The 26,124-nt window shown below is 40.0% G+C and overlaps 2 protein-coding genes across 7 annotated transcripts in view; one reads left to right on the top strand and one right to left on the bottom strand.

Annotated features, from left to right (window-relative positions):
* Positions 1–8,737: 8,737 nt before the first annotated feature.
* LOC101479792 (uncharacterized) lies at positions 8,738–18,949 on the top strand. 2 transcript variants are annotated; one of them, XM_004570413.4, is made up of 5 exons: positions 8,738–9,128; positions 11,754–11,927; positions 12,563–12,819; positions 12,928–13,224; positions 15,148–18,949. In XM_004570413.4, the coding sequence occupies exons 2-5, from the start codon at positions 11,780–11,782 to the stop codon at positions 16,246–16,248; spliced, it is 1,803 nt and encodes a 600-aa protein (XP_004570470.2). In that variant the 5' UTR covers positions 8,738–9,128; positions 11,754–11,779; the 3' UTR covers positions 16,249–18,949. The 2 variants fall into 2 exon arrangements, with proteins under 2 accessions (XP_004570470.2, XP_004570469.2); XM_004570412.4 differs by having other exon boundaries at positions 12,928–13,239.
* A 2,556-nt stretch (positions 18,950–21,505) lies between these two features.
* scn1lab (sodium channel, voltage-gated, type I like, alpha b) overlaps positions 21,506–26,124 on the bottom strand; it is a 40,354-nt gene continuing 35,735 nt past the window's right edge. For all 5 annotated transcript variants that reach the window (XM_076879800.1, XM_076879799.1, XM_076879804.1 and 2 more), the window contains one exon: positions 21,506–26,051. In XM_076879800.1, coding sequence (XP_076735915.1) covers positions 24,859–26,051 — 1,193 coding nt within the window. In that variant the 3' untranslated portion in view covers positions 21,506–24,858. The remainder of the gene's footprint in view (positions 26,052–26,124) is intronic.

The raw sequence follows: 26,124 nt of genomic DNA, 5'->3' as shown, positions 1-26,124 counted from the left end.
CCATAATTTCATCACAGAAATCAAAACATTGAAGCTATTTTTCTACAATGTCTCAAATGATTAATATTATTGTGCTAATGCTTCCTGTTTTTCTTGGTGTTCTCTGCTTATGCCTCTGACTTCCTTGACCTGACTTCACGCACCCTGCAACGTGTCCATGGAAGGAGCTGTGTGCCCATTATGCTTGTTACAGTTTAATACGCCTGAGCAAGGTCTCGCTTTTTCTTTGCGTGGCACTTCCTCACAGTCTTGTGAAGTACCTCTTCTCTGTAAGGCCGGACTGGTTGCCAGGCTTGCTTCTTTTACTGACCTAATGAAATAGCGTCACTGAAATATTTTCCGACCACCTCAGATTGTTGGCGGTTGACAGACTCTGAAACTTGAAATTGTAAACATGTTCCAGTTCAGCACCTTTAATACACACAGGTTCCAGAGGGGGAGCTTTCTTCTTGAAATCCAGGATAAGCTCCTTGGTCTAGTCAGTGTTGTGGAAAAGACTGCATTCTTCCCCATCACTTCTGTAGAATTTATGAAATGATAATATTTCTCAGTGTTATATAACAAAAAAAGCTGTTAAAAGAAACAAGCGCCTGTATGAAGCGCCTTGAGGCAACTTTTGTTGTGATTTGGCGCTATATAAATAAAATTGAAATTGAGACATGCAGCCAATTTTATATTATGACCTCTACTTTGTTATTCAGAATGCGCTTTCTGATCACTTTCTAGTGACACAGGTAGACACAGCATTCAGCATCAGATGACAGCAACACTTCTCCTATTACTGAGGTTTTTACTTCCTGCTGTGCCTCCATTAAGATACAGCAGGCTAGAGGAGAGCGATGTACAATCTTAACAACCGTGTCTATCAAAAAGGAAAGCAGCACAATGCACGGTCTTTGAAGGTGAAGCAACAGAACGTGCAAAGAAGTAAAACTCAACTCTTTGTGAATAGCTACATTTCCTGGTTGGATTTATGCATCCGTATACTTGCAATATTGTCTCTAGCAAATCAGTTCATTTAGAGTCTTTAAAGTTGGGTTGCACTGCAAAGTGCAGTGATTTTGGAGTTCTGTGAAAGGATCAAATCTTGATAGCTTTAGGGTGCAATGCGAGAGTGAAAGCTCTGAGATCATCCCAGACCGTGTAGCTGGCTTGTTTGGCTTGGGGCCTCGCCTGCAGAGCTCTTTAAACAGACCAGACAGATGGAGACGCCATCTGCTCTCCTGACTGGCTCTCAGCCACCTCCTCCTCTTCTGACTTGGAAAAAAATGACTGTTTCATCTTTTTCACATTCACACACCACAGCTGGCCCCAACTTGTACTGTGTTTTAATGGGAGCATAAACAGTGAAATACTTTGTATCTGCTTGTAACAGGTTTTTTAATGGGCCACTAGGTTAACTAAGTAAGATCCGGGCACCTTATGGGCTCTTACAGGGATATATTTCCAGCAAAACATCACATTTAGTGCCCTTTTTGACATGTATACTGGGCAATAAAAATATTTATTTTGTCACATTTAGCCAAAATATGCTGTTACTGGTGACGTTAACCTTGATAGTAGAGTTGTTGGATGTGTATTTGAATGGCTACATAATAAGTCTGTTTTAAAGGTGAAGTCTGCCATCTGGTGCTTACTCCCTGGAAACACACAGAGGAATCATTGGAGGTCATTTACTTAAGTAAAAACTCATTCACAAAAAAACCAGAGGCTTATATTGGATAGAAAATGCAGTGCAACTACAAATCATAGGGTGGGTACTTTGTACACATTTCAAGACAACACGCTTTTCTTTATTTATTTTTTTAAAGAAAAATGAGAAATGGGATAGCAGTGATTTATTATGACATGCAAACTGCATAGAATTACAGCATCTACAGCAAAAATCAAGTGTACAAATCTAATGAGCTTGAAGGTCAATATTTTGCTTATTGTTCAGCACAGTCTGTACTCAGGCTTTCTTGTCATTTCTTTTAGTCTTCAGTATTAGACTCCAAGGCTCATTGAAGGAATTTCCAAAGCTTCTTTTCGATCTTGGGTGCTTCATGTTCTACACGTCCACTGCTTCGGTAATATCTGAGGTCCAGCCAGTCCATGAAAAATTCTGCCAGGACAAACTGGAAAAAGGTCAGTGATTTTAATTTCAGATTCACAATAGGCGAGTATTTGCAGTTGTTCAGAAATGTACTGATATTTTACAGATGGCTGTGGACACAGTACCTGTCTTTTTACCTCTTCTATACAGAGTGATGAGGGATTTAACCTAAATCTTTAGATTCATCACTACATAAGACTGGTTGTCACCAATTAACATTCCTCCGTGAACGACTTCTTCACAGTCGCTCTTCCGCTGAATCATTTCTAAGGTGTCAGTGAAAGTAGATGGTTTCACTGAAGGGCCAGATACATCTCCCTGGTCCTGTTTCAGGTCTTTGCTGGATTTTTTCCTATTTCTTTAGGGAATGACATTCAGATACCGATCATCTGGTATAGATGGGATCTGGTTTTTGGGTGACACTTGGTCTTTTGTCCTCGACTTCTTCACTTTCAGTATTTTGAACAGTGGAGCCCACTGTTCAAAATACTAAGAATAGATTTGATGCAGACTGATAACAGATAAGAAAAAGCTATATGTTCCTCTTTGTATTTTCTTATTCTCATTCTTGAGCCAGAAAATCAAATAAACCAAACTAACAAATGTTAGCTGTAGAAACGTGTACACAGATTTCCCTCAGCACATTTTTCTACAGCTAACATCCTGTTTTTCTGTCAGAATCTTGCCCACACGATGTCCAGCAGGACATGCTGTATGTCACTGATAACTTAATGTGAGCTGAATATTATGGGTGGAAATGACCATACCACAATGTCTCAGTGAGGGATCCAGGCAGGAAAATAAAACTGTGAGCCAGGCTTTTAATCTGCTCGGAATGCTATTTTCCAATGCTTCTGCATATTTTCAGCCCCACACACCACTTTTCATTATGTCCAGCATTCTTATGTCCAATTTAGAAATCTGTTAATACACAGGTTTTGACCTTCCTCAGATCTATCAGCCAGAAATGTTTATGTTTGGGGAAAATTAAATTACAGCGCAATTATTATATATATTTTTTTATTTCTCTTACATTTTTGTGCCCAATGTTAACCAGTTCCCTCAGCCCAACCAGCTCTCTCATTTTGTATTTTTATTGTAGAGGTCTGTTTTGGTTACCGAGTCCTTTGACTGAGTCGCTGGGGAAATAATTACACCCAGCCAGGCAGCAAAACAGGACAAAGAGTTAATGATGGGCTCCTGACTGAAGCTGAAGCAAAGATTTGCAGTAAAAAGATGGCGTCATTGACAAAGAACACCCTCTGCTGGTCACTGATGGCGTGACATATTAGGGCTGAGGGCTGTGGCAATCACTTCAGTTAAATGGTTAGTAAGCAGAAGGGCTATAAAAACATTTGGAGGTCATCTGACCACTGAGAAAAAATTGTCATCAGAATAATGAGACAGTACTTGTTTACTTGCTATTACCTCCGATTTGGTAATAAATCTTGGTCATTCTCTATCATTAAGGCCATTGAATGGGTCTACACAGCAAAGACCTAGAGGACCAAAATCAGTGAATCATGAATCAGACCTTGGTGGCTGTACTTTAAATTTTAATAGATTATTAACATGACCCCACTCTACATCCCTATAAAGTTATACCAGAATTCATTCAAAACTTTTGTGTTTACAGACAGAATGACACGCAAATGCTACCGAAAGTATCAGCTTGGGGAAGGTAACAAAATAAAATAAATAAACCTGCCAACAGACATGACAAAAGGAGTACAAGGAGATTCAAAGTGACGCAAAACGACCAGTAGTCAAAAAAACACACAGTACACAGTTGGAGACACAAATCACTGTGACAGACTGGCAGCTGATCAATCATTGATGTCATTGCTTCAGGTAAAACAGCAAAAATTCTCAGTTTTTCAAACTTTGCATTTTTCATGGGAAGAAAGCAGCTTTAAATTTTTTGATTTCTTTCTAGTTTAAAAAGTGCTTTGTTAATATGTCTGCATGATATTTATATATGTATATTTTATATAATAAGCTGTCTATTACAAATAAAATTTATTGTTGGTTGCAACCATATATGTCCACTAAGATCAGAGAATACAGCCATATCTGTTAACTAAATTCTTTTTGTATTTTGACCAGTACCGACCCTCTCCTGATACCGCACATTGAAATCCAATAAGCTGTTAGATTCTTAGGAACATGCAGGCACCTTTTTGGTAACTGTGTCTTTTGAAATGGCACATAGTTACCATGAGGTCAAATAGGTAGCCTGAACTCATTAATTAGATGCAGACTGAACACTGTTGGCCCCTTAAAGGGAAAAGTACCAGATACATACTGTGTGTGATATATCTGATAACAGTATTGGGAATGGAAAAATGTTTGGGTTATCATGATTACAGTCCATCTAGTGGCCGTAGGAAGCAAAGCAGCTCAGACGTTACTCATTATATGTGGATGGGATAGCTAGCAATTACAGTGTTTCTGTACATGTCATACTTTCCATACATTACAAGACATTGCAATGTATCCTTATATATATTATATATATCCTTTATTAAACAGAATGAAACATAACGAAGGCTCTGCTGCAGTTATTTTAACTCTCCGCCTTTGTTCAGATTTCAAAGTACACATATACACACACACAGTTTTTTTTCCCTCTCTGTGAAAAACCAGACCTCTCGCAGCCTTCCCCTCATGCTTCAGCGTTAGATTCTACCACCTCCCAGCCCCCACCTCCCCACAACCCTTCTGGCTGCCTCCTCCTCTTCCTCCAACTCCAAAGTCCCTCATCCTCCCTTCCCTCCCCCCGGTGGCCTGTTGCCATGGAAGCTGATTGGAAGGATCACTCTGTCTCTCCCGCACATTACCACTCTATCCTTGCCAGGAGAAAATAGGGCAATTCAGGACACAAAACCAAAAGAAATATTCGTCTGGAACAACCAGTGCAGGTCATGTATTAGTTTCTGACATAAATATATTAAAAAAATGACACCTTATTATTATTAGCTTTAACTTTCTAAAACATGCACATTAATTCATGCAAAGCATTTGATACATATTGTAATGTGTGTGTTGCACTTTTGGTTTAAAACAAGAAACTATACAAAAAACAACCTGACTGATGTCAAACTGCCACACTTTTTAATCACGCTTTAAACTAATTATCAGAATGGCTCGTGGTGAGAGATAATCAGCTATTCGATCACATAATGCAGTGCAATTATCTTCCAACTGACAGATCATTTTATTCATTCATGTTTACGATTTTTGCACACCTTCCTTAAATGCGCTCATTAAAATTCATCCATAATTATCATCCAGGTCATAATATTGCAAAGCTAATTTAAAGAATAGGTTTCTGTATGAATCCATACTGTTTCCCCTTCGACTGATGAAACAGAATCATTTTAACTCGCTCCCTGGCTGTGTGCTCAAACTCAAGGCTGAGGCTCTAGCTTTATTCCTGATATTTTTCCATTCAAAGTCTGGCATTGCTATAGCAACTATGTTTAGGGACTTGTGGGGTAGGGGTTGGGTAGTTAATCATATTTTTCAAAAGCAACTGGCATGTATTATAATGTGAATTTTCCAAAGCACTATGTAAGGTACAATATAAACTGGTTTAAAAAGGCAATGGTGTGAAATTTCTACTTACTAATTGAGTGAATTTACTCATGGGTTGAATATATCCATACTGAGAGACTGTGTAAAGGGATGTTTGCTAAACAGCTGCAATTTGCTGGATAATTGCTAACATGGTAGGCAGTCACAGTAGCACTAGTCAACAAAAAAAAAACCCTTTCAGTTTTCTCCTCTGTACTCTGCCCAGGCATTTTGTGCTCGTGCATGATTTCATCGGATAAAGTGAGAATAAACTATATAGTTAGCAGTTACAGTTAACAGGTTCACTAACAATGGAGGTTTATCTATTAGACATTTCAACTTAACAATTGTTTGTAAATCATTTGCCAACACCTAATCTATCCATCTTTCATGCACCACCCTTCGCTCACTTGTGAACAAGAAAACTGGGGGCAGCAACTCGTCCCTGACCTGAAAGAAGTACTAAGAACCATCCATCTGTCCATCTGTCCATCTGTCCATCCATCCTTCCATCCATCCATCTTCTTCCGCTTATTCGGGACCGGGTCGTGGGGGCAGCAGTCTAAGCAGAGAAGCCCAGACCTCCCTCTCCCCAGCCACCTCCTCCAGCTTGTCCGAGGGAACACCAAGGCGTTCCCAGGCCAGCTGAGAGATATAATCTCTCCAGCGTGTCCTGGGTCTGCCCCGGAGCCTCCTCCCAGTGGGACATACCAGGAACACCTCACCCAAGAGGCGCCCAGGAGGCATCCTTGTCAGATGCCCAAACTGCACCAGTTAGCGGGCTCCATTAGCATCATGGAGGTGCTAACTCCTGCTACCCTACACTTGGCTGCATACTACTATCTGTAGGTCACTGCCTGATGAACCTAAAGAACCACATCATCTGTAAAAAGGGAAACTAAGGCCAACAAAGCAGAGCCATTTTCCTACACCTAGAAATTCTGTACATAAAAACTATGAAAACTATTGTTTAAAAGGCAGTGCTGGCAGACTCATACTTCAACTGGCAGTACTTACTAAGCTTTCACCACAGTGACAGAACGGTTTGTAACAACAGGCCAGATACCTCATATTCTCAAAAATCCTCTAAAAGAAACCACAAGGAATTCAGTCAAATGCCCCCTTCAAGATCACAAATCATATGCTGGCTGGTTGGGCAAACCCCACGCACCCTCGAATATCCGCAACAGGATAAAGAACCAGTCACCTGTTCTGCCACCAGTTTGAAAACTGCATTGTTCAACTAAATTCGAGAACTTACATATGGACTCTCCTCACTAATATCCAGGAAGATTCCTTATTAGGGCAGCTGAGGAGTGTGAGCCCTTTCAATGTGAACACACCCTATGGCCTTTCCTAAAAAGGGGAACCACATTTACTCAAGCCTGCTAATCCAGAGTCCCCGACCCAAACCCCTATGCAGAGATGTGTCAACCAAGACAGTCCTAAAACATTTAGAGTTTTAAGGAAATCTGTGCACATCTGAGCTAACAAGGAGCTATTTTCCGTTAACAGTGACTGTATTCCAGTGATGTCCTAGTCTTTCCCCTAATTAAGAGAGTCTGCTTCTTTTACAGAAGTTGTGACAGTGAGATACTGACACACCTTCCACCGTCTGATTAATGACTCAGCTGAAGCCAGCAGTACCCATCCCCATTTTATATACAGTAGTTTGAGCAGAGCACTGCTTTTCCCCTCTGATTCACCTGACAAGTTGCCAAAATTGCTCTGAGGCCCAAAGTCTGTAATTATAATGTAAGAAGGGGAGGTTATGATACTCCAATACAGCCCACACCTCTGGTAATCAGTTGTGTTCCCTTTCCCCTAAAATACCCTAAAGATACCTGCATGTAAATTACATAAACACGCTCAAAGTAGAATTTTGTGTCTCCTTTTTGAAAAAAGGGTACAGTATCAAATACAGTATAATATGTTTCTACGTTCCTCTAAAACTAGCTATTGTCAGCTTTTTGTAGTACCTACTAGTACTTAATTAATAAAAATTACAACCTAAATTTTAGAACAACAACATGACTCCAAGATTCCTCACAGTCTTACTGGAAGCCAAGGAAATGCTATCCAGTGTATCCTATTAGACACCCTTTTGTTGAAAGATTTTTCGAGTATAATAGTCTTTGTTTTATCTAAATTTAGAAGCAGCAAATTAGAGGTCATCCAAGCCTTAACATGTTTAAGTCACTTCTGTAGTTTAACCAGTTGGTCTGTGGCATCTGGCTTCATAAATAGATAAAGCTGTGTATCTTCTGCAAATGCTACCGCTTCTAATAATACTGAATAATGTAAATAGAACTGGTCTTAGCACAGAACCCTGTGGAACGCCATAATTAGCCTTAGTGTGTGACTAAGACTCCCCACTTACATGTGCAAACTGGATATTTATATGATTCAAACCACTGCAGTACAATGACTTTGAGAGATACACTGAGGTCTAACAGAACAAGAACAGAGATCAGTCCACTGTTGTCCATAAGATTATCCCTAACCTTTATGAGTGTGTTCTCTGTACACTGTTGTTCCAATGCTCACGATACTTTTAGCATGGTAAAAATGTTATTTCCATCAACAATTTAGTTTGTTAGTGACAGAAAGATACATTATATGCTATATATATTACCATGTCAACTAAAATGACATTATTTTAAAAGTCAAAGTCTCATTGAAATCAACATCTCTTTCAAAAATCTTGTTTTTCCTCTTAAATCCTCAGATCTCGTTATCATATTGTAAGTCAAATGGGCTTTAGAAACAAAAACAAGAAATGACACAAAGCAAAACGCACATCGCATTTTCATTCTAACTACTCCAGCAAATGTATAAATTTCAGATAGTAGTTAGCCAACCTGATATCACCTTGTGCAGTAGCAGCAAAATTTAATGCATATACTTTTACTTCAAAAATTCTGCTGAAGAATGGAAATAGGAGGTAGTTCACATAGCACAACCTCCATGTTCAACCCCCACTCCATCACACCCACCACCACATCTACTACTCCTCCTTTCTCTCTGTGATCTCATAGGGCTTGCTTCACCTCAGTCAAGCTCCAGTGCTTCCAGCCGGCAGCAGCACCAAGCTAACAAGTATTTGTGAGGAGAGAGAAAGAAAGAGAGAGAGGGTGAAAGGGAGGGAGAGAGAGGAAAGGGGTGAGCAGAAGCAGAAGAGAATCAGGCAGTGAGGGACCTCAGAGTATGAGCATATAGAATGAATGCGGAAAGAAAGAAGGCATAAGATAGCGATAGAAACAGAGGTGCTCAGTGCTGCACAATAGTGCCAGAAGCTGCTTTAAAAAAAGAAAGAGAGAGAGCTGGCATCATGGCAACGCTCACTGCATCATCACGACACATGGGGATGTTTGGCTGCTGCTGGTGAATACTGTGTGATGCAGAGGAGAGAGTCAAATAGGACTTCCTGGAAACCAAAGGCAAGCTAAGGAAACAGGTCAGTGACAGTCATAGAGACTCACAAAAAGCCTTTATAGTATCAAACAACACGGGCTCTGTGAGTTTTCACATTACAGGATAATGCTGATTTACAATTGTCAATAAGAATTCCCATGCCAGGGACTGAGATGTGGACATGTATGGAGAGTGGGAGGATGCGCTTACATGCAGATGTTTGAGCAGGCTTTTAGATGTGTGTGCATGTGTGTGTGTGTGTGTATACTCTGTCAGATCTCAACGACAGATGTTAAGGTGAAAGAAAAACCTTCTGTGGTATCAAATATACAGAAACATGTCACGGTGTCTTCTATTACAAATCTTTGATTTCATTGTTCTTTCTGAAAGTAAGAGGACAGAAGCATACGTGGGAGCCTGGAGATGGAAATTGGAACATTTTATGATACCAAGAGGGAAGAGAATGGTGGGGAATGAGGGAATACAGGAGAAGTCACAGAAAACAAAAACTGAATAGCAGCAGGTTGTAAGGGAAGGGAGACAATGCCTGTCAGCAAGGGAAAGCTTGGCCTAGCATTAAGCTATGTCGTATATGATGGAATCCAGCATCAGTCCAAGCAGTCAGCTCAACAATCTTTATGAATTTCAAATGTAACCATCAACTGTCAAAAGACACCCCTCTCCTGATTAGCTGTGCTTCCAGTATGTGGGGGAGAACTCATAGTGTGTAAAATAACCTCTTATCTCCCTCGAGAGTTGGTGTACTTTCAATTTCCTATAGAATCAACCAGTATGAAAAGAAATATCAGTTCATTAAAATTTTAATGAGCTCAACACATCATCTGTGAAAAATTCTCCCCATTTTTGAGGTATCACAGAATTTGGCAAGGTCACTGGAAAACACCCAGTGGTGGGGAGACAGTTTCTGCATAAGGCAGCCAAATAACTAGACTGGATTTCTTGAAAAAAAAAAAATTTAATGAGCCCAGCTTAGCAGGTTTAAAATGTAGGTTTTACATTGGTGAAATCTAAAATCGTTGTTCCTTGCTTTGTTTATTTACATGTTCAGTACAACATTTTGTATTATGTTCTTTATAATTAAGCAGTACTGTGTCCATTTCATAGTGTCAAAGATAACACAGATCCAAGACATCTGTCACTGTCAATGAATGGAAAAGACGGGGATTTATATCACCCTTTTCTGGTTTTATACTTCAATGTGCATTTACCTTTTTAACTCATATTCATGCAGTACTTTTAATGTATATAATGTAATGCATGCCCACACCTACAGCCAAATAGAGCAAGGCACTATTCATGCAACACATAACTAATGCACTACCATGCTGCCTACTATCTCATTGGACAAGAAGTTCTCGTCTTCTTGGTTTGTTGAGGAAAGTATTCTTTTGTCCAAAATAAGTCAAACATGAATGAATGGTGCTACCTGACCTGGTTTGAACATGGCCATTGGAAAGAAAGGATTCAACTTGTTAAAACAAAACAAAACAAAACAAAACAAAAAGAAATCGGCTAAGTGGCTCCAATTTTCCAGCATTATTATGAACATGGTGATGGACCTGTTCTGTATGATGACCTCCGCTTGTCAAGAAAACCTAACATGCTTGTAAACATAACTCATCAAAGCTTTGTTGAGATTTTTTGGTGTAACGATAATCCACTTGTACTGAAATACTGAAGTATCATTATGCTCTCTCACTGCTGCCTTTAGTCCCATTAGCCTTCATCACTAAATGCGTGACAGTTGTGGCTCAGTTAATCCAAGCCATCCAAAATGGTAAAATTTAGTAACATAGATCATAGATCATCTCTTTACAGTGAGCTGTAAATTCTAATTAGTTGACATTACTAAAAAGAAACATCCAAGCTGACTGCCTTAAAAACAAGCTGAATAAATGTAAGTTTTTCTATGAGAGGATTTTATTTTTGTAGTTTCAAGTTTAAGTAACAAAATTTAAACTCCACAGAATACTTAGTATTTCATACATATTGCACAGGGGATCCCGATGGCAGAAAACACATTTTGTCTGTTTACAAAGAAGCAATTATAAATAAATAAAGTAAACATAAGAAAGAGATGACCAGTTACTAGCCAACTGTTCATAGTAACTGTATTTGAAAAAACTGTAGGTAGAGAGCGAGGTAAATTTGATCAGTCTAGATGTCATAATCGTTCAATGATGAAGATACATGAAGTCGACTAATTTTGTGCCCTGGCTTTACAAGAAGAAAATAAATAAATTATATTAAAAAGCAAATATGAGAAGAAATTGTTTTTTCATCACAATAAATGAGTCACATTTGACATGTAGAACTGCACTGTGAACAAACAGATTATGACATTCTGAAACGTTCAAAGTTATAGCACAAATGAGCTCTCAAAGAAATAAAAAACCCTCCATACTTGACAATATATTTATTAGTTACTCACTGGAGAAGGAAAATTCACAGGTTTTTTGTAACAGTCCACCAGTCCTGTCGAAATACTAATAGCAACTTAGGTTTTACAGAAGTTATAGTTTGCAGTTTTTTAATGAAAGGACTCCATGAAAACAAGTTTGTTTGTGTGTTTGAAAATACAAATAATTTCCATGTCCAGTACAAATTAAATTGATGTCTTCTATAAATTTAAATGTGCTTTGCTCAGGTCTAACCAGTTGGAGGAACCACAGGATGAGTGGGATCCTGAAGAGGAAGCTTGATGATGACCCCGCCCCTTATTTGTCAGTGCAAGGGTCTGATGATGATGAGGTATCCTGCAGTGACAGTGGTAACAGCAGTGACAGCCTCAACCATTCTGTCCCCTCCAGCTTGCTGGATGGTAAGACATCACTACCACATAACTTCTGTTTTGTGTTCATTTAACAAAGTGAAATTGCTGTTGTGATCTGCAATTTGCTGACTCCTTTAATCGTCTACTTTAAACCTAATATATGTGGTGACAATTTGATTTATGAGTAAAGAAAACAATGTTTTATCTCAACTGGTTTGTGTCCTCTTTACCATTTTATGTTTAAACTGGGAGTCATATACTTTCATCTGGTGTGGAGTCCCGCAAGGATCAAGTTTGGGACCACTTTTTCTTATGTTCACTCCAGCATATAACCACAAAAGTATAAGTAGTTTTGTTGCTACATCAAGGTTGTCTTACTTAATGTTACAAAAATAGAAAAAGAAACAAAGGGGAATAAAGGCAATTAGTGTGTATAGCCTGGTCAGTATGGCTTTTTCTGTATTTGTTATACTGTTACATTACACTTTAATATGCCCTTGTTTAAAGCCTACAGTCACATAATAAGATATTTAAACTCTTTTTAAAGCTTTAGTCATGGAAACTTGTTGGCAAAAGTTATGCTTTAACTAGCATTTAGTAGCGCCTCTATCAACAAATCTTTTGGAGTTTTTTGGTTTGTTTTTTGATTTAGTAACTGTCAACCCTCTCGGTTTTAATCTTAGCCTCCATCCAGCAGCAGTCAAAGCGACTACGAGGTCATAATGTGCACTTTGAAAGCGTCACAGTCTACTATTTCAACCGGCGGCAGGGTTTTACCAGTGTACCCACACAGGGAGGCAGCACCCTGGGGATGTCACCACATCACAGTGGGGTGAGGCAATTCACTCTCAGGGAGTTTGCCATGGAACAGAAACGGAGCCACCGGAAGATGTTGAGGGACCATCTGAAAGAGGAGAAACTTAATGCCATCAAACTCAAAGTCAGTACAAGGAGTCGATGAATCTTTATTTATCCCAGGGGTTATAATTTCTGATATCCATGGTTCAGTCTTAATTTGTTTGTTTCTATTTGTTTTCCTATCCTCCAGCTGACCAAGAATGGTACTGTGTCATCTTTGGAAGCAGATACACTCACAATCGATGACATTTCTGAAGATGACCTGGATGTGGACAACACAGAGGTGGACGATTACTTTTTCCTCCAGCCTCTGACTACTAGAAGGCGCCGTACTCTTCTCCGTGCCTCTGGTGTCCGTCGCATTGATGTGGAAGAGAAGCATGAATTGCGTGCCCTGCGCATGTCCCGGGAGGAGTGTGGGTGTCGCTGCCAGGGAATATGTGATCCTGAGACCTGTGCTTGCAGCCTGGCCGGCATTAAGTGCCAGGTAAATGGAACTGTGGTGAGGCCCAGCTATAATACTAAAATGTTGTCAATGTCTGTCTGTGCAGTAAAATGTTAAATTTGGCTATTTTCATTGCATAAGTTGGCATACAAGTTTCCACCCATCCATCAGTTTTCCAGTTTAGAGTCCTGGTGTCTATCCCAAAAACCGTGAGAGGCAGGGTACAGACTCTAGAACAAGTCTGTAACCATTTTCAAATTTCACAAGTTACTTATTTAAGCAGTTATTTTTAAGAATTATTTGAAAAACGGTCTCTGGTGCCATTTCATTGCCATTTATACCTGCATTTGTAATGGTGGATTAACAGTTGTTATTCTAAGGAGGGAAACCCTCCAAAAAACGGACGGAGCAGTGGAGCAGCCAAGGGAATAGAACTATATAAAAACTGTATCACTAAAATATAATTTATTTTACAAAAACAGTTAAAATTTTAAAATGAATTAAAACAACCGTGGCCAGGGAGAACACACAATAAAAACTAATAAAACATAAGCATTAAAAGTCCAGTGTCGTCAGCCACAACGTTAAAATCCAGGAAATCGGAGCGGGGCAAGGAAAAGCCCGGCGGCGTCACCAGCCGTTCCCGTCTGTCTCTCCACTCCAGAATACTAGAAGAGAGGAGCAGCGACAGTCACCGTTCTTTCTAGTGAGCCGGGTTACTGCAGCACGTGGGACTTACACCGGAAATGGGCATAGCTCCTAACTCTGCCCGCCGCTTTTCTGTGTCACGCCAGCACTGTGGTCTTGCCGTGGGAGGTAGGGCGCTGTCTCGCTGCCAACTAATTCCCCACCATAGCATCCTCTGGCATCCAGCTATTCCAACAGCAGCACAGCTCCCTCTGCCTCTCACGCACTAGCCATTGTATGCCCTCGCCACGTACTGCACACCAACCTGCACCAACCTGCACCAACGCCGCCTGCCACCATCTACTCCGCCATCTCTCCTGCTCTGTCTCTCATGCCTCCTCTCTGTGGTCTGCCAGGCCCTCTTATTCACCTCTGTGCCCTCCCAGATGCATCCAATTAGTGATTAGAAGTGGGCAGAGTCTCACCGGGACAAGTTAATATATACAATAAAAACATGCAATAAAACCATAAGAATAAAACACTCCACATAGAAACACAGTAAAACACAGCAAACATGCAAAGCAAAACAACTTCAAAACAAAGTCCTCCCCTGGATGAAACATTCTTTCAGATCACTTTCAGCTAGTCGTGTAGAAGTCAAAGTGTAAGAAGTCCCTTGTTCCCTTGGTTCATGTTTTCAGTGAACACTCTTCTGATGAGTTTGTGGTTGCAAGTTGCTGATTTCAAGTCTTACTGAATAGAACTAGATATTTATTTTCTACATGATGTTTTTATTTGTGTCCTGAAGAAAAATAAAGTTATGCTTTAGCAACAGCTAACTCTATGCATCGCTAAAGTATGAGTGTGCATTGTCCACCGTTTCACTGTCACATCCACCCCACATTTGTAACATCACATAATAAAAAACTGAGATGATGCTGATCAAAATGCTTTAGGCTACAAAACTGGGACCAGTGGCAGAGAGCTGTCACATGTCCATCTTTTATGTACAGTCTGTGCATGCTCAGATGGACGTTTTAAAGCCCCGTCCTTCTGATTCTTAGAACATCAGGAATGTTATTTTGTGTTATGCATTACTGAATTCATACAAAAAGATCTGGAGCTTTAGGCATGATAGTCTTTTTTTCAGACACATAAAAGTAAATCTTGAGTGATTAAGGTGTTCTGGCTTCACAAAGTTTGGCTGCACGCTCTTGTTTAATGATATTAATAACACTCTGAGTAGAATCTGCTGTTTCTCTTCATGCATGATCAGCTTTGATTGGCAGCTCACTTTAATTTGCTTGTGTTCTGCACTGTGTATCACTCTGTCTGTAGGTGGATCGCATGTCCTTCCCTTGTGGTTGCACCAAGGAAGGCTGCAGCAACACCACGGGACGCCTGGAGTTCAACCCGGTCCGGGTGCGCACCCACTTCCTGCACACTATCATGAAGCTGGAGCTGGAGAAGAGCCGCGAGGAGCACTATCAGCAGCCAGAGCAGCTTGTAACCAATGGCAACAGTTACCACGGAGACTCCACCTTGGTCCAGCAGCAGCAGCAGCAGCCAAACCTGCAGTTTCCACTGATGAGCAGCACGCAGCACATTCACATCATGCAGCTTCAGAACACAGGTGACACTGAGTCACATCTGGATGAGGAAGAAGAGGAAGAAGAGGCGGAGGAGGGAGAAGAGGAAGAAGATGACGACGAGGAAGAAGAAGATGAAGCTTATGATGAAGATGGCAGCAGTGTTTGCAGTGGGCTGTCGGACTGCAGCACACACAGCTTGGAAACAATTGACCCTGAGGAGGGAGAAGAAGATGAGGAGGATGAGGATGAGGAAGATGATGAGGAAGAAGAGGAGGAGGAGGAGGAAGAAGAAGAAGGAGATGAAGACGATGAGGAGGAAGAGTGGGATTGTTCACTACATGGAACAAATCCTGCACCCTACTCTGTTCCACTTCCTTCTGTGATGAGTTACTCTAACAGCACACTCATGAACCTCAGTAACCTCTTCCACACCACTCCACCCATGCAGCACTATCAAAGAAACAGCTCTGTGAGCGACACGCCTGCTTTCCACAGTGAAAATGTCAGCAGCACACCCACGCTCCCCACAGTAGAGTCTGCATTAGAACTAAACACAGAACTCCACTGCCAAACAGAGCAGCACAGCACTCCTCGCCATTTCTCGGAGTCCCTGCCACTCCAAACTTGCTCACATGTAGAGACGCGTGATGCTAACACTGCCCCTGCTGGTGTACTTGATGAACAACCTCATTCAACAGACCTCCGGAACAATCCAGACTGTCATGACACTCAGGCTGAGCATCCTGCTGAGTCTGAGGAGCAGACAGGGGAGGAGAGAGCAGAGCCTGCACAGGAGGAAACAGGACCGCAGACACATGGTCAAATGACATCATCAAAGAGTGTCTGAAAAGAGAGATCAGTTAACATGTGGAAATATGCGGTCAAGAATTGAAGTTTGCTTTATTCATGATAAACGCACTTTCAAAGACAGAATGAGTCACGTATTTGACACAGAAAAAGACAGATAGATGGTACAGTGCTGTGAACATTTGTCTTCTTTACATTTTTCAGACATCAGTAAATAAACAATAAAGTTTAGAAATTATGATTTCAGTTATTAAGGGAAAAAAGGTATCCAGGTCTCTATTGTCAACAATAAGAAAGACAGTATTGCAAAGATAGCATCTGTGAGATAGTTCCAAAGAGAAAATCATCGCTAACCAAAGAGACATTGGAATTTGCCAATAAACATCTTGGTGAACCACATGATTGGTGATTTTTGGTGAAATACTCTGTGGGCTGACAAGACCAAAGTTGAAATTGTTGGAGGTTTGAGTCCTATTACATAAAAATAACACAGCATGTTATAGAAAGAACATCATACTAACTGACAAACATGGTACTGGTAGAGTGATGGTTTGGGCCTTCTTGCTGCTTCAGGACCTTGACGACTCCAAAAATCCTAAATATCTGGCCATCCGTTTGTGGCCTGAGGCTCACTCGGGTTATACTGCAGGACAAAGATCCAAAACACATCAGTAAAAACTCTGAATGGCTAAATAAAAATCCCCAAATGATGTTTTTGGAGTCGCCGAGGTGCTGAGGAGTGATTGAGGTGCTTTGGCATGAGCTTAAATGCTCAAAAAACCATTCACTGTTGCTGAATTCAAACAATTCTGCAAAGAAAAGCAAGTTTGAATTCCTCCACAGCAATGTGAAAGACTCATTGCCAGTTAGTGCAAATGTGTGAGTGCAGTTCTTGCTGCAGAGGGCGGCACAACCAGTTTTTAGGTTTAGGACGCAATTATTTTTTCACATGGTACCAAGTAAGCTTGAATAGCTTTTTTTAATCCTAATAAATGAAATCATCATTTAAATAATTGAAATTTAATTTACTCAGCTTTTCTCTGTCTAATATTAAAATTTGTTTGATGAACTGAAACATGCAAGTGTGACAAAAATGCAAAGAACAAAAACCCCAGCGGCAACTAAAGAAATCAGGAAGAGAGCAAATACTCTTTTTTTCACAGCACTGTAAAATTTAAGTTCACGTTGTCTCTAAACTGTTCTAGGAACGTCAACTTGGACTAAAGAGTATAAAAATTTAGGAAAAAGTTCATCTTTATCACTCAGTCAATCAATCAATCAGTGTTTCTGTACCTGTAACTATATAGCATACAGTTTATGGCTTGTTGTACAGTCTTTGGTCATTACCGCATGTTGGTCATTCTGGTTGTGACTGGCATCTATGACAAGTCAAAATTAGATTTGGAGGTGCTTGTTTTGTTTTGGGGGTTTTTTGTGTTGTGCCACCATCTTATTGTTGATGGTAATGATTGTTCAATTCTGTCTGTATCGCATGTGATCGGCTTACCGAAGAAGTTTATCATCTGTCAAGTGAGAGACATGAAAGTTAATCTTCCCATGTTAGCATACCTAGAACAACTTGTAGGAGTGTTTGCAGCTTGCCAAAGGGCTGGGTATGGTCACAGGCACAAGCACATGTGACTTTGGACCAGGAAACTGTTTTACATCTCGTGACCGTTCACTTTCAGCTACTGTTTGGTCAGGCTTTTGCAGCTTTAAACATCTATTAGAAAGCTTTGTTCTCTAAATTACCAAGACTACAGGTGCATATGCACACAACCACTAGTAGTGCATACTAACACAAGGCCATTCCTACCCTGATTGCCAGTATGATCGCTCTGTGCTGTGCCTGGGCATATTTAAGGTGGTACAGCTGTCCTTGAGTGTGGATGCTCTTAAAATTATGGGCGGACTTGCCATAGGCTCCATTGCCTTGTCTGTACAAGGCAATGGAGCCTATGGTAAGTCCGCCCATAATTTTAAGAGCTAAGATCCTAAAAAGCAAAACTATAGGCGTGTGTTACATTGCAGGAAGGTCCCCTGCCACAGTTAGGACGAATTTTTTTTTATATTGAACCTTGAATTATTTATTCATTCTGTAGTTCAGCTTAACTTTACAAAGCTTTTTTGTGGTTTTCGTTAGAGATCTCAAGATTACTATAACAGTCAACCCTCACAACTCAAACAGCTACAGCAGGCATTTGTTTTGACTGTACAAAATAGTCAAAGACATGCCAACAGAGAGAAAATGAGCAAACAGCTTATCAGAAGACATGTAACATGGTCCGATATCTTCATTACCACCAACTCTGATTTGTATTTTGTGCTATTTTGCAAATGTTAGCATGCTAAGAAACCAAATGAAGATAACAAACATTACATAGCCTAACTGCTAAACATCAGCATGTTAGCAGTGCTGACATGTTACCATGCTGATCTTAGTATTTTGTTCAAAGCACTGCTATACACTGCTAATATACTGTACATGTCTCACCCCTAAAACTATCACAAAATGTTCACCATTAAGTTAAGCTCTTAAAAGAGCATATATTTAGATTAGAGAATGGTCTGTCTGTGCATTACTTATTAGTTTACAGTGATAATTGTGAACATCAGTGATGAAACTACTTCTGCTTTTTTCCAGTGAGAATAATCAATACTGTCAAAAACTGGGGGCCACGTGTTCTGTAGCTTCCTTTTTACACAATGCACATTTTCATGAAAGTGTGAATAAAATCAATTTTAACACCCACTGTAGTTTAAGAGTTCTTTATTAATTGTGCTCTGTCTTTTGTACACTCAAAAAGTTCATAAAATCAAATTTAAATTGTGTAATTATATAATGCTGCCAGCAGGTGGCATCTATTTATTTCACTTGCATGCTGCTGATATATCTGGACATGATCATGGGTGTTAGAATACTTTTTTTTTACGTCATCAGTGTGTTCTTTTCTTCCTCAGTATAAACTGTGACATTGGTTTAGCCAAGAACCTTTGTTCCTTGTCAACGTGAAAAACACGAGGTGAACTAATTTCTTCTGCAGTGATAGCTGAAAAAAAGATCTGTAAAGTTAATCTGGACATTTAGATGTCAGCACACATCTGTGCTTTTCCATTTAGACAACAGTCTGACTAAGTGCTGTGTCATCATGCATGCAATTCGTTTTCTTTAATACACCCCACCAGTTCTTCCAGTGGACCTCTAGAGAGCAGTGGTGAGCTAGCAACACACTGACACCTTCAATGGGTGAGGCTGAGCTCAGACTGGAGAAAGAGGAAGTTCTGCATTATTGGCCAGCCTATTCATGTATAGAAATATTTTCATGGCTTGCTGCACACACAACACCTGCAGCAGGTGCTGTGTTAAGTTGAGGCTAAACAAACATTTGGCAGTCCTTCGTGATCCTCCGACAATGATGAGAACAATACACTGGATCTGAGCTGGAACAAGGCCACCATGTGACTTCTCCCATTTCTAATATAATTTAACGTGTGCTGAGGGTTGAAGGAGGGGGTGACTGCTTGTCTATTTGCCAGCAAGGTATTGTGGGTAAGCAAGCCCAGAGACTGCTGATCAATCACAGGCAAGGGAGCAGTGATGTTAGGTTGCTAGGCAACAGGCAGGGAGAAGCACAGAGCAGCAAAGCACTGGAGGGGTTGCTGGGTGGGGGTTGTCTCAGCTCTTCACCTCTTCTTCCTGTGGGTCCCAGCACAAGATTTTCCTTCTTATACACGTCTGTGTGGATCTTGTATTCAGTAGTACTTGATTCTGCATAATGTGGGGAAGACACTGTTGTGTGGTTGGGAATCACTATGCAAGCAATTCACAACAAAAGAGAGGCTGTTCATACACCAGAGATTTCAAGCGTTGGATCTTGATTAAGTCTGAATCAAAGCTACAGCTTTGGGGATTTAGACTGCATAAAAACTAGAAAATAAAAGCTTTACCCTAATTAATTTATTTGTTATTTTTAGCTAAAGGTTTAAAGTAACTACCAAAAAAATGTATGTAAGAGGTGAATAGAACACATCGATGAAGGAAGCCTATTGATATTAAAGAAGAAGTGAATGATACGATCAACTTCATAATTTTTATAAACTAGCAGTAACCCAGGCTTTCTGAACATCTCTCAAAGTTTTTCTTTGGGTATTTGCTGCTTTTTCACTCATTTTCAGTGCAGTCCTTGTATCTGCCCATCTTTAGAGCAAGCCCTTTTCGTTGCTATGTCACTTAACACTGACCTATGAATAATAGGTTCAAAGTGTGAACCAGTATTCTGTCTACGTATAACTGACAAACCAATTTTAGGCACTTTGTTAAATTTAATAGCAGCCTGTCATGAAAAACATGTAATTTGTTCCACTTTCTTTAGTTGAATCTACAAAAGAAATGCCAGAGATATCACAGTTTTGCACACATAAAATAGTTTTTTTTCACCAACAAGGTGATTCTCAAAGAGCTATTTGGCAAAACATTTGGCATAAATCAGAAGGTGTGTGATGCTGATAAAAACTGGGGAAAATGGACAAGTGGAGGACAAAAGAAAAAGTGGCAGGCCTAAAAAAAACAAACAAACTATCGACTACACATGAGTATCTAATAGTATCTGAAAGACGTGTCTTAAGTGAACCAGAGCCCAGAGAAGCCTAAGAGAATTCAACCTGTGCTGATGAATAAAGGTTGTCAAACTAAATAACCCTTCAAGCTCATTATAACTTGCTTACTTATTTCCAACAATTGCTGTTTTACTAACCAAATATAAAGAAATGAGTGGTGGCAAACTACCATTGCACAATACTGTATTTAATAAGTGCTTTCTAAGACTTTAAAATGTGAACTGCTATGAGAATATTTTCAAGAGTCCCAGTTGTCTACATTCAACACAGATTACTTAAGCTGAAAACAGATAGTCACCTCAGCAGCAACGTCTCTATTTAAGCCTATTGAATATGCTGAGCCACTTAACTCTTTCCATCTTCATTCTAGCCTCCAAATGTGTTGTGCATGCAAAATATGCTTCCCAAAACAGGTTTTATTTTGAAAATCTAGGTGTTTACTTTTTAGTTGCCACATCTTTGGTTATAACAAAAAAAAAGTCACTTGTCACATTTTGCAAATCGATACAGTCAGGTGTAACATGTACTTGAATCACATGAAAGATCCTGTTAAACCTGTAATGCAATCATACTTCAGGTTCAGATCACAGATCAAAGAGCTGATGGCACACACATATGAGCAAACTTTTAGACCCTGAAAGAAAAGACAAGGAAGGAAGTGGAGAAAATAAACAAGCATTTACAAAAAATATGTCCTTTATTCTTTTGGCTTTGAAATTATATTACCATATGAGCGGACAGTAGTCACTTCTGGCATGCAGTTCACTAAAACACTACAAGCGCAATGAAAGATGGCTACTGATTGCTTCATGGTTTGTATCTACAGATATGGGGACCATACATGTGTTTCATCATGTGTTACAGTCATAGACAATAAAAAAGATGGACATAGCTTCCTGGTCAGAAAAAATGAAGCCAATGTGGAAGTGCCTAAAAACCTATATTCTATCTGAAGGCCACCAGATGACGATAGCTGCGGTTGCAAAAAACACTTCCTGTCCCGTGAAGGGCTCTTTCTTGAGCTCTGTAAACACTTTGTTGCTGAGTTCATTATCTTAGTCGCTCGATTTGGGTAAATAAAAATGAATTAATTTGTAAAACTTGCTCATACCATGTTTCAAAAAACCTCATCAGTTGAATTGTCAATTACCAGTCAGTAGCCAATGAGCAAGCAGTGTCATAGTCAGACCCACCCGTTTGTCATCACATCCAATTTCTTGCAACCAAGGCTGCAACAGTGGAAACGTTCATCTCAAAGCTTCAAATCGCAACTTTGGAAACTGTTGAGTTGATGTCACAGCAGTTACGTCCATCTTTTATATTGTCAAAGGTTACAGTGCAGAATGAAAAAAAAAACTCTTCTAGAAAAATGTGAATCAACGTCAAAGACTGGAAAAATGCACTCATATCTACAGTGAAAATGTTATTTATAATCAATAGCATATAAGCAACCTGCAGACCCTAATGCACACAGACACACTCGCTCACATAAAGAGATAGATGCCTACATTCACGCAGTCCCATTCTTACATAGATAAACATATACAAATATACAGACACACTCGCCCTTTGTCTCGCACACACAAATGTGACCGTCACACATGGTATTACATAGCAGTGGGGATAAAAAGTGCTTCATCTTATACATCAAATGTGTGATGCATACTGTGAGCCCAAATATCTATAATATTTACAAACCAAACCACTACATTAAATCACACGCTCAATTTAAACATGAATGGCATACAAACATCTGTGATATTATAACCAACCTTTAATGTGATATATTGTAATGTTCTAGCTTGACAGCAGTTAGAAAGATCTTTTTAGAATATTTCATTACGTAAGGAGTTCTGGGAGGAAGTGGGGTGGAGGATAAAGGGAGGACGACAAACGTATGTGAAAGACACTGCGCTGTGAGACGAGCAGGTTTGAGTGTTATTCTCAGAGACGCGTTTTGCGAAAATGTGCTTATTTGCTTCACTGCCAGAGCCAGTGAGAAGATTATTACCACTCTTATATCTGTATAAGATATAAGAAAAAAAAAAAATTAAGCCATTCGCCTTTATCTACTAAAAACGCTGCCAAACCTAAAATGAGGACGTGGGCCCAGCTAGTGAAACGACATATGGGGTTGGGATAGGAACTAACAGGTGTAGAGAATGTGTAGAGGAAAAGGGATAAAACCAGGACTTAACTTTATCATTTACTAATAAAGTAATATTATGGAGAGGTAAAAACAAAAACTAATGAACTGTGCTTAACTTAGCATGAAGACAGTAATCAGGGAGGTCAACAATGTCCAGTAACACTTTATATGAAGAGGTTTGCATAAAACTAAGATGACACCCATCGTGAACATGAGGGTTCCAACTGTTGTCATTTAGAATATTTTAATCCTAACCTGACTCTGACATTATTCCAGAAGCCTTTAACATTATCCAACATGAACCATTATAAAAACTATATTAAAGTATTCGTCGTGAAAAAACAGGGGGTAAAAAAAAAAGCTAATTAGCCTTATGTGCTAAATTGTCATATTTGATTAGGCTTGGGATTGGCAGCTGTGAAACCATTCATAATTGTGTCAATATGTTTCCTTGACCTCCAGTGGTAAACAAGGAACTGGACTGCCCATTAAACCCTAGTCTTGGACCAAAGACACCTAAAACAATGTTAACTTTGAATTAAAATAACATACGACCAAATAAAACAAATCGTTTTCCGTGCTCCCAACCAGTGTCAATTATTATTTCAGTGCCAATCCAAGACTAATGCACACCACCTCCAATACAGTTGTACCCAAAAATGCCAATCAGCACAAACTAGACAGGCACACTTGTTTAAACCACAGCAGTTAGCAGTTATAGCTTCATGAGTGAGAATAACTGATGGTGTATACATCATCATCTGGAACCTTTTTGCAGTGACTGTGCTCTGGCTTGATGGGACTATAGTTAAATTTACTAACAAAGACTTTATCAATTCCATACATGAATTTGTGTAAGGCTTCTGCTGCTATTTTATTAGTATGCTAAAATTACCTCAATTTTATATATACATACATTCTCAAACAAAAAATCTAGATGTTTGACACTTTTAGCCCGAGTCTGGCCTTCATGCTCAGTTCAGCTAACAATCCCTTGGCTCTAGCTTTATACTAAACAGATGGAAATGGGAGTGGTAGCAATTTTGTCATCAAACTCTCTATAAAAGAGCAATCAAGAGTATTTCCCAAGGAACAAGTTTCCTTTAATGCGTCTCATTCCTTTTCTTGCATACATTCAGCTTCTCTGTATTTGGAGACTTGTAATTTCTACTGAAATAGGAACAATACAGATTTCAACAATCAGTGATGGTACATCAGTAAATGCAATGTGTTTGTTCATTGCACTTTAGTGGCGTGTTCGTTATTTCAGCTTTGTATACCGTATGAACCAAGAGCATTCTGGCATTGACCCTGCATTGTACGAGTTTCAGGTGGTTGTTGTATTTTCCAGCATTGACTTAGTCTGCCCTTGGTGATTTTACAACAGTGAAAGCAGTGGACACATTCTCACGATAATGAAACAAAACAATGTAGAAAACATTCTTTCGCATTAAAAAACGAAACTGGAAACTGGAAAGGAAAATTCACAGAAGAATGTGGAGCAATTGTTAAGTGATACAGCGATTGTTAAATTCAAGACACTGGATTTATAGTAGTAGCAGCAGCACTAGCTACAGAAAACTTAACAGTACACTCAAGTGTGTCAGTAACAAAAACCAATAGGAGAATCACAAGCGTTTTGCAGAGAGGCTGTTCTGTTTCCCACTCAAACTCTGGCAGTGTCTGCTGGACAGTTTGTTTTCGTATTCCCCATATATTGACATAACCACATTCCCATTCCATGCCTACATGGCACAGACTCCTCATGTTGGAACAATCAACACAAATGTGAATCTATATATCCCCTATATATATAAGCTTTAAACAAAGTTCCCTCATGTCTCTGATGCATTCTTTTTTTGTTGTTGTTCCTTTTTAAGAAGTCTATTTCTTTCGGTCTTTCAAGTCTTTTGCTTTATTTTCTCTTTCCCTATTTTCTTTTTCGTATTTGTCCTTATCTGACTTTGTCACACTGTTATATGATGGCGGGGAGGCTGTGGAGGGGGTCATGTCCATTTTCTCTGACGTGGAGTTCTCATTGAACTTGCTGATGACCATCACATCCTTGTCAGGGTCATGCATGCCCTCTTTCAACTGCTCCTTGTAGAGGGCTGAGGCCTTCTTCATGGCCAGGCGGATCATGTAGCGCCGGAAGGCTCTCTGGATGATTATAGCAGACATTTCCTCCTGTTTGCGGCGCAACGTGGTGGTGATGGGCTCGTAAGACACCTTAGAGGGGTTGGAGGCCATAAAGCGGTCCTCCATCTGTCCGCGCAACATGTCCATTTCACCGCCTTCACCCAAAACTCTTTTAGTGAAGGCAAACAGAATATCGAGGCAGTGGATGCGCTCACCACTCACCATGGGCAGGTCCATGGAGATGAGCTGAATCATGTTAGGCTTGGGTATGCGTAGAGGTGGATCTAGAGCATCTGCAAAGTCAGAGAGTTTGCTGTACGCCACAAACTGCGTGGCATCAGGATCAAAGCGTTCCCACACTTCATAGAACATCTCAAAGTCATCCTCGCTCAGTGGCTCGGCACTCTCCTCAGTGGCCACGCTAAAGTTTTCCAGGATCACAGCAATGTACATGTTGACCACAATGAGAAAGCAGATGATGATGTAGCTGACAAAGAAGAAGATGCCTACTGATGGATTGCCACAATTGCCTTTGTAGGAGTTGCCTGGGTGCTCCAGCTGGCTCTCACAGTCAGGGTCCCTCTTGTTAAGTATGGGTGCCAGCAGGCCATCCCACCCAGCTGAGGTGGTAATCTGAAACAAACAGATCATACTGTTCCCAAAGGTCTCGAAATTGAACATGTCATCGATTCCTGCCTCCCGCTTGACATAAGCAAAGTTGGACATGCCAAAAATGGCATAGATAAACATAACAAGAAAGAGGAGGAGGCCAATGTTGAACAGGGCAGGGAGTGACATCATCAAGGCAAAGAGAAGCGTCCGGATGCCCTTGGCACCTTTGATAAGGCGGAGGATTCGGCCTATCCTGGCCAATCGTATCACTCGGAACAGTGTCGGGGACACAAAGTACTTCTCGATAACTTCAGATAAAAACATGCCTGCAAAGGAAAAAGAAGCCCCATTGGATTTTTTTGTGTTGATATAATTTTTATATTTTTTTAAACACCATCA

This window comes from Maylandia zebra, linkage group LG23 (assembly GCF_041146795.1).
Source record: "Maylandia zebra isolate NMK-2024a linkage group LG23, Mzebra_GT3a, whole genome shotgun sequence".
In the NCBI taxonomy this organism is placed as follows: domain Eukaryota; kingdom Metazoa; phylum Chordata; class Actinopteri; order Cichliformes; family Cichlidae; genus Maylandia; species Maylandia zebra.
Note: the sequence above shows the minus strand (reverse complement) of the source record. Positions and strands in the feature narration are given on the sequence as shown.

Coding starts and splice junctions, on each gene's coding strand:
- LOC101479792 (XM_004570412.4), top strand. CDS start 11,780: ATGAGTGGGATCCTGAAGAGGAAGCTTGATGATGACCCCGCCCCTTAT. Junction 11,928..12,562: donor CCCCTCCAGCTTGCTGGATG/GTAAGACATCAC, acceptor TTTTAATCTTAG/CCTCCATCCAGCAGCAGTCA. Junction 13,240..15,147: donor GCCAGGTAAATGGAACTGTG/GTGAGGCCCAGC, acceptor CTCTGTCTGTAG/GTGGATCGCATGTCCTTCCC.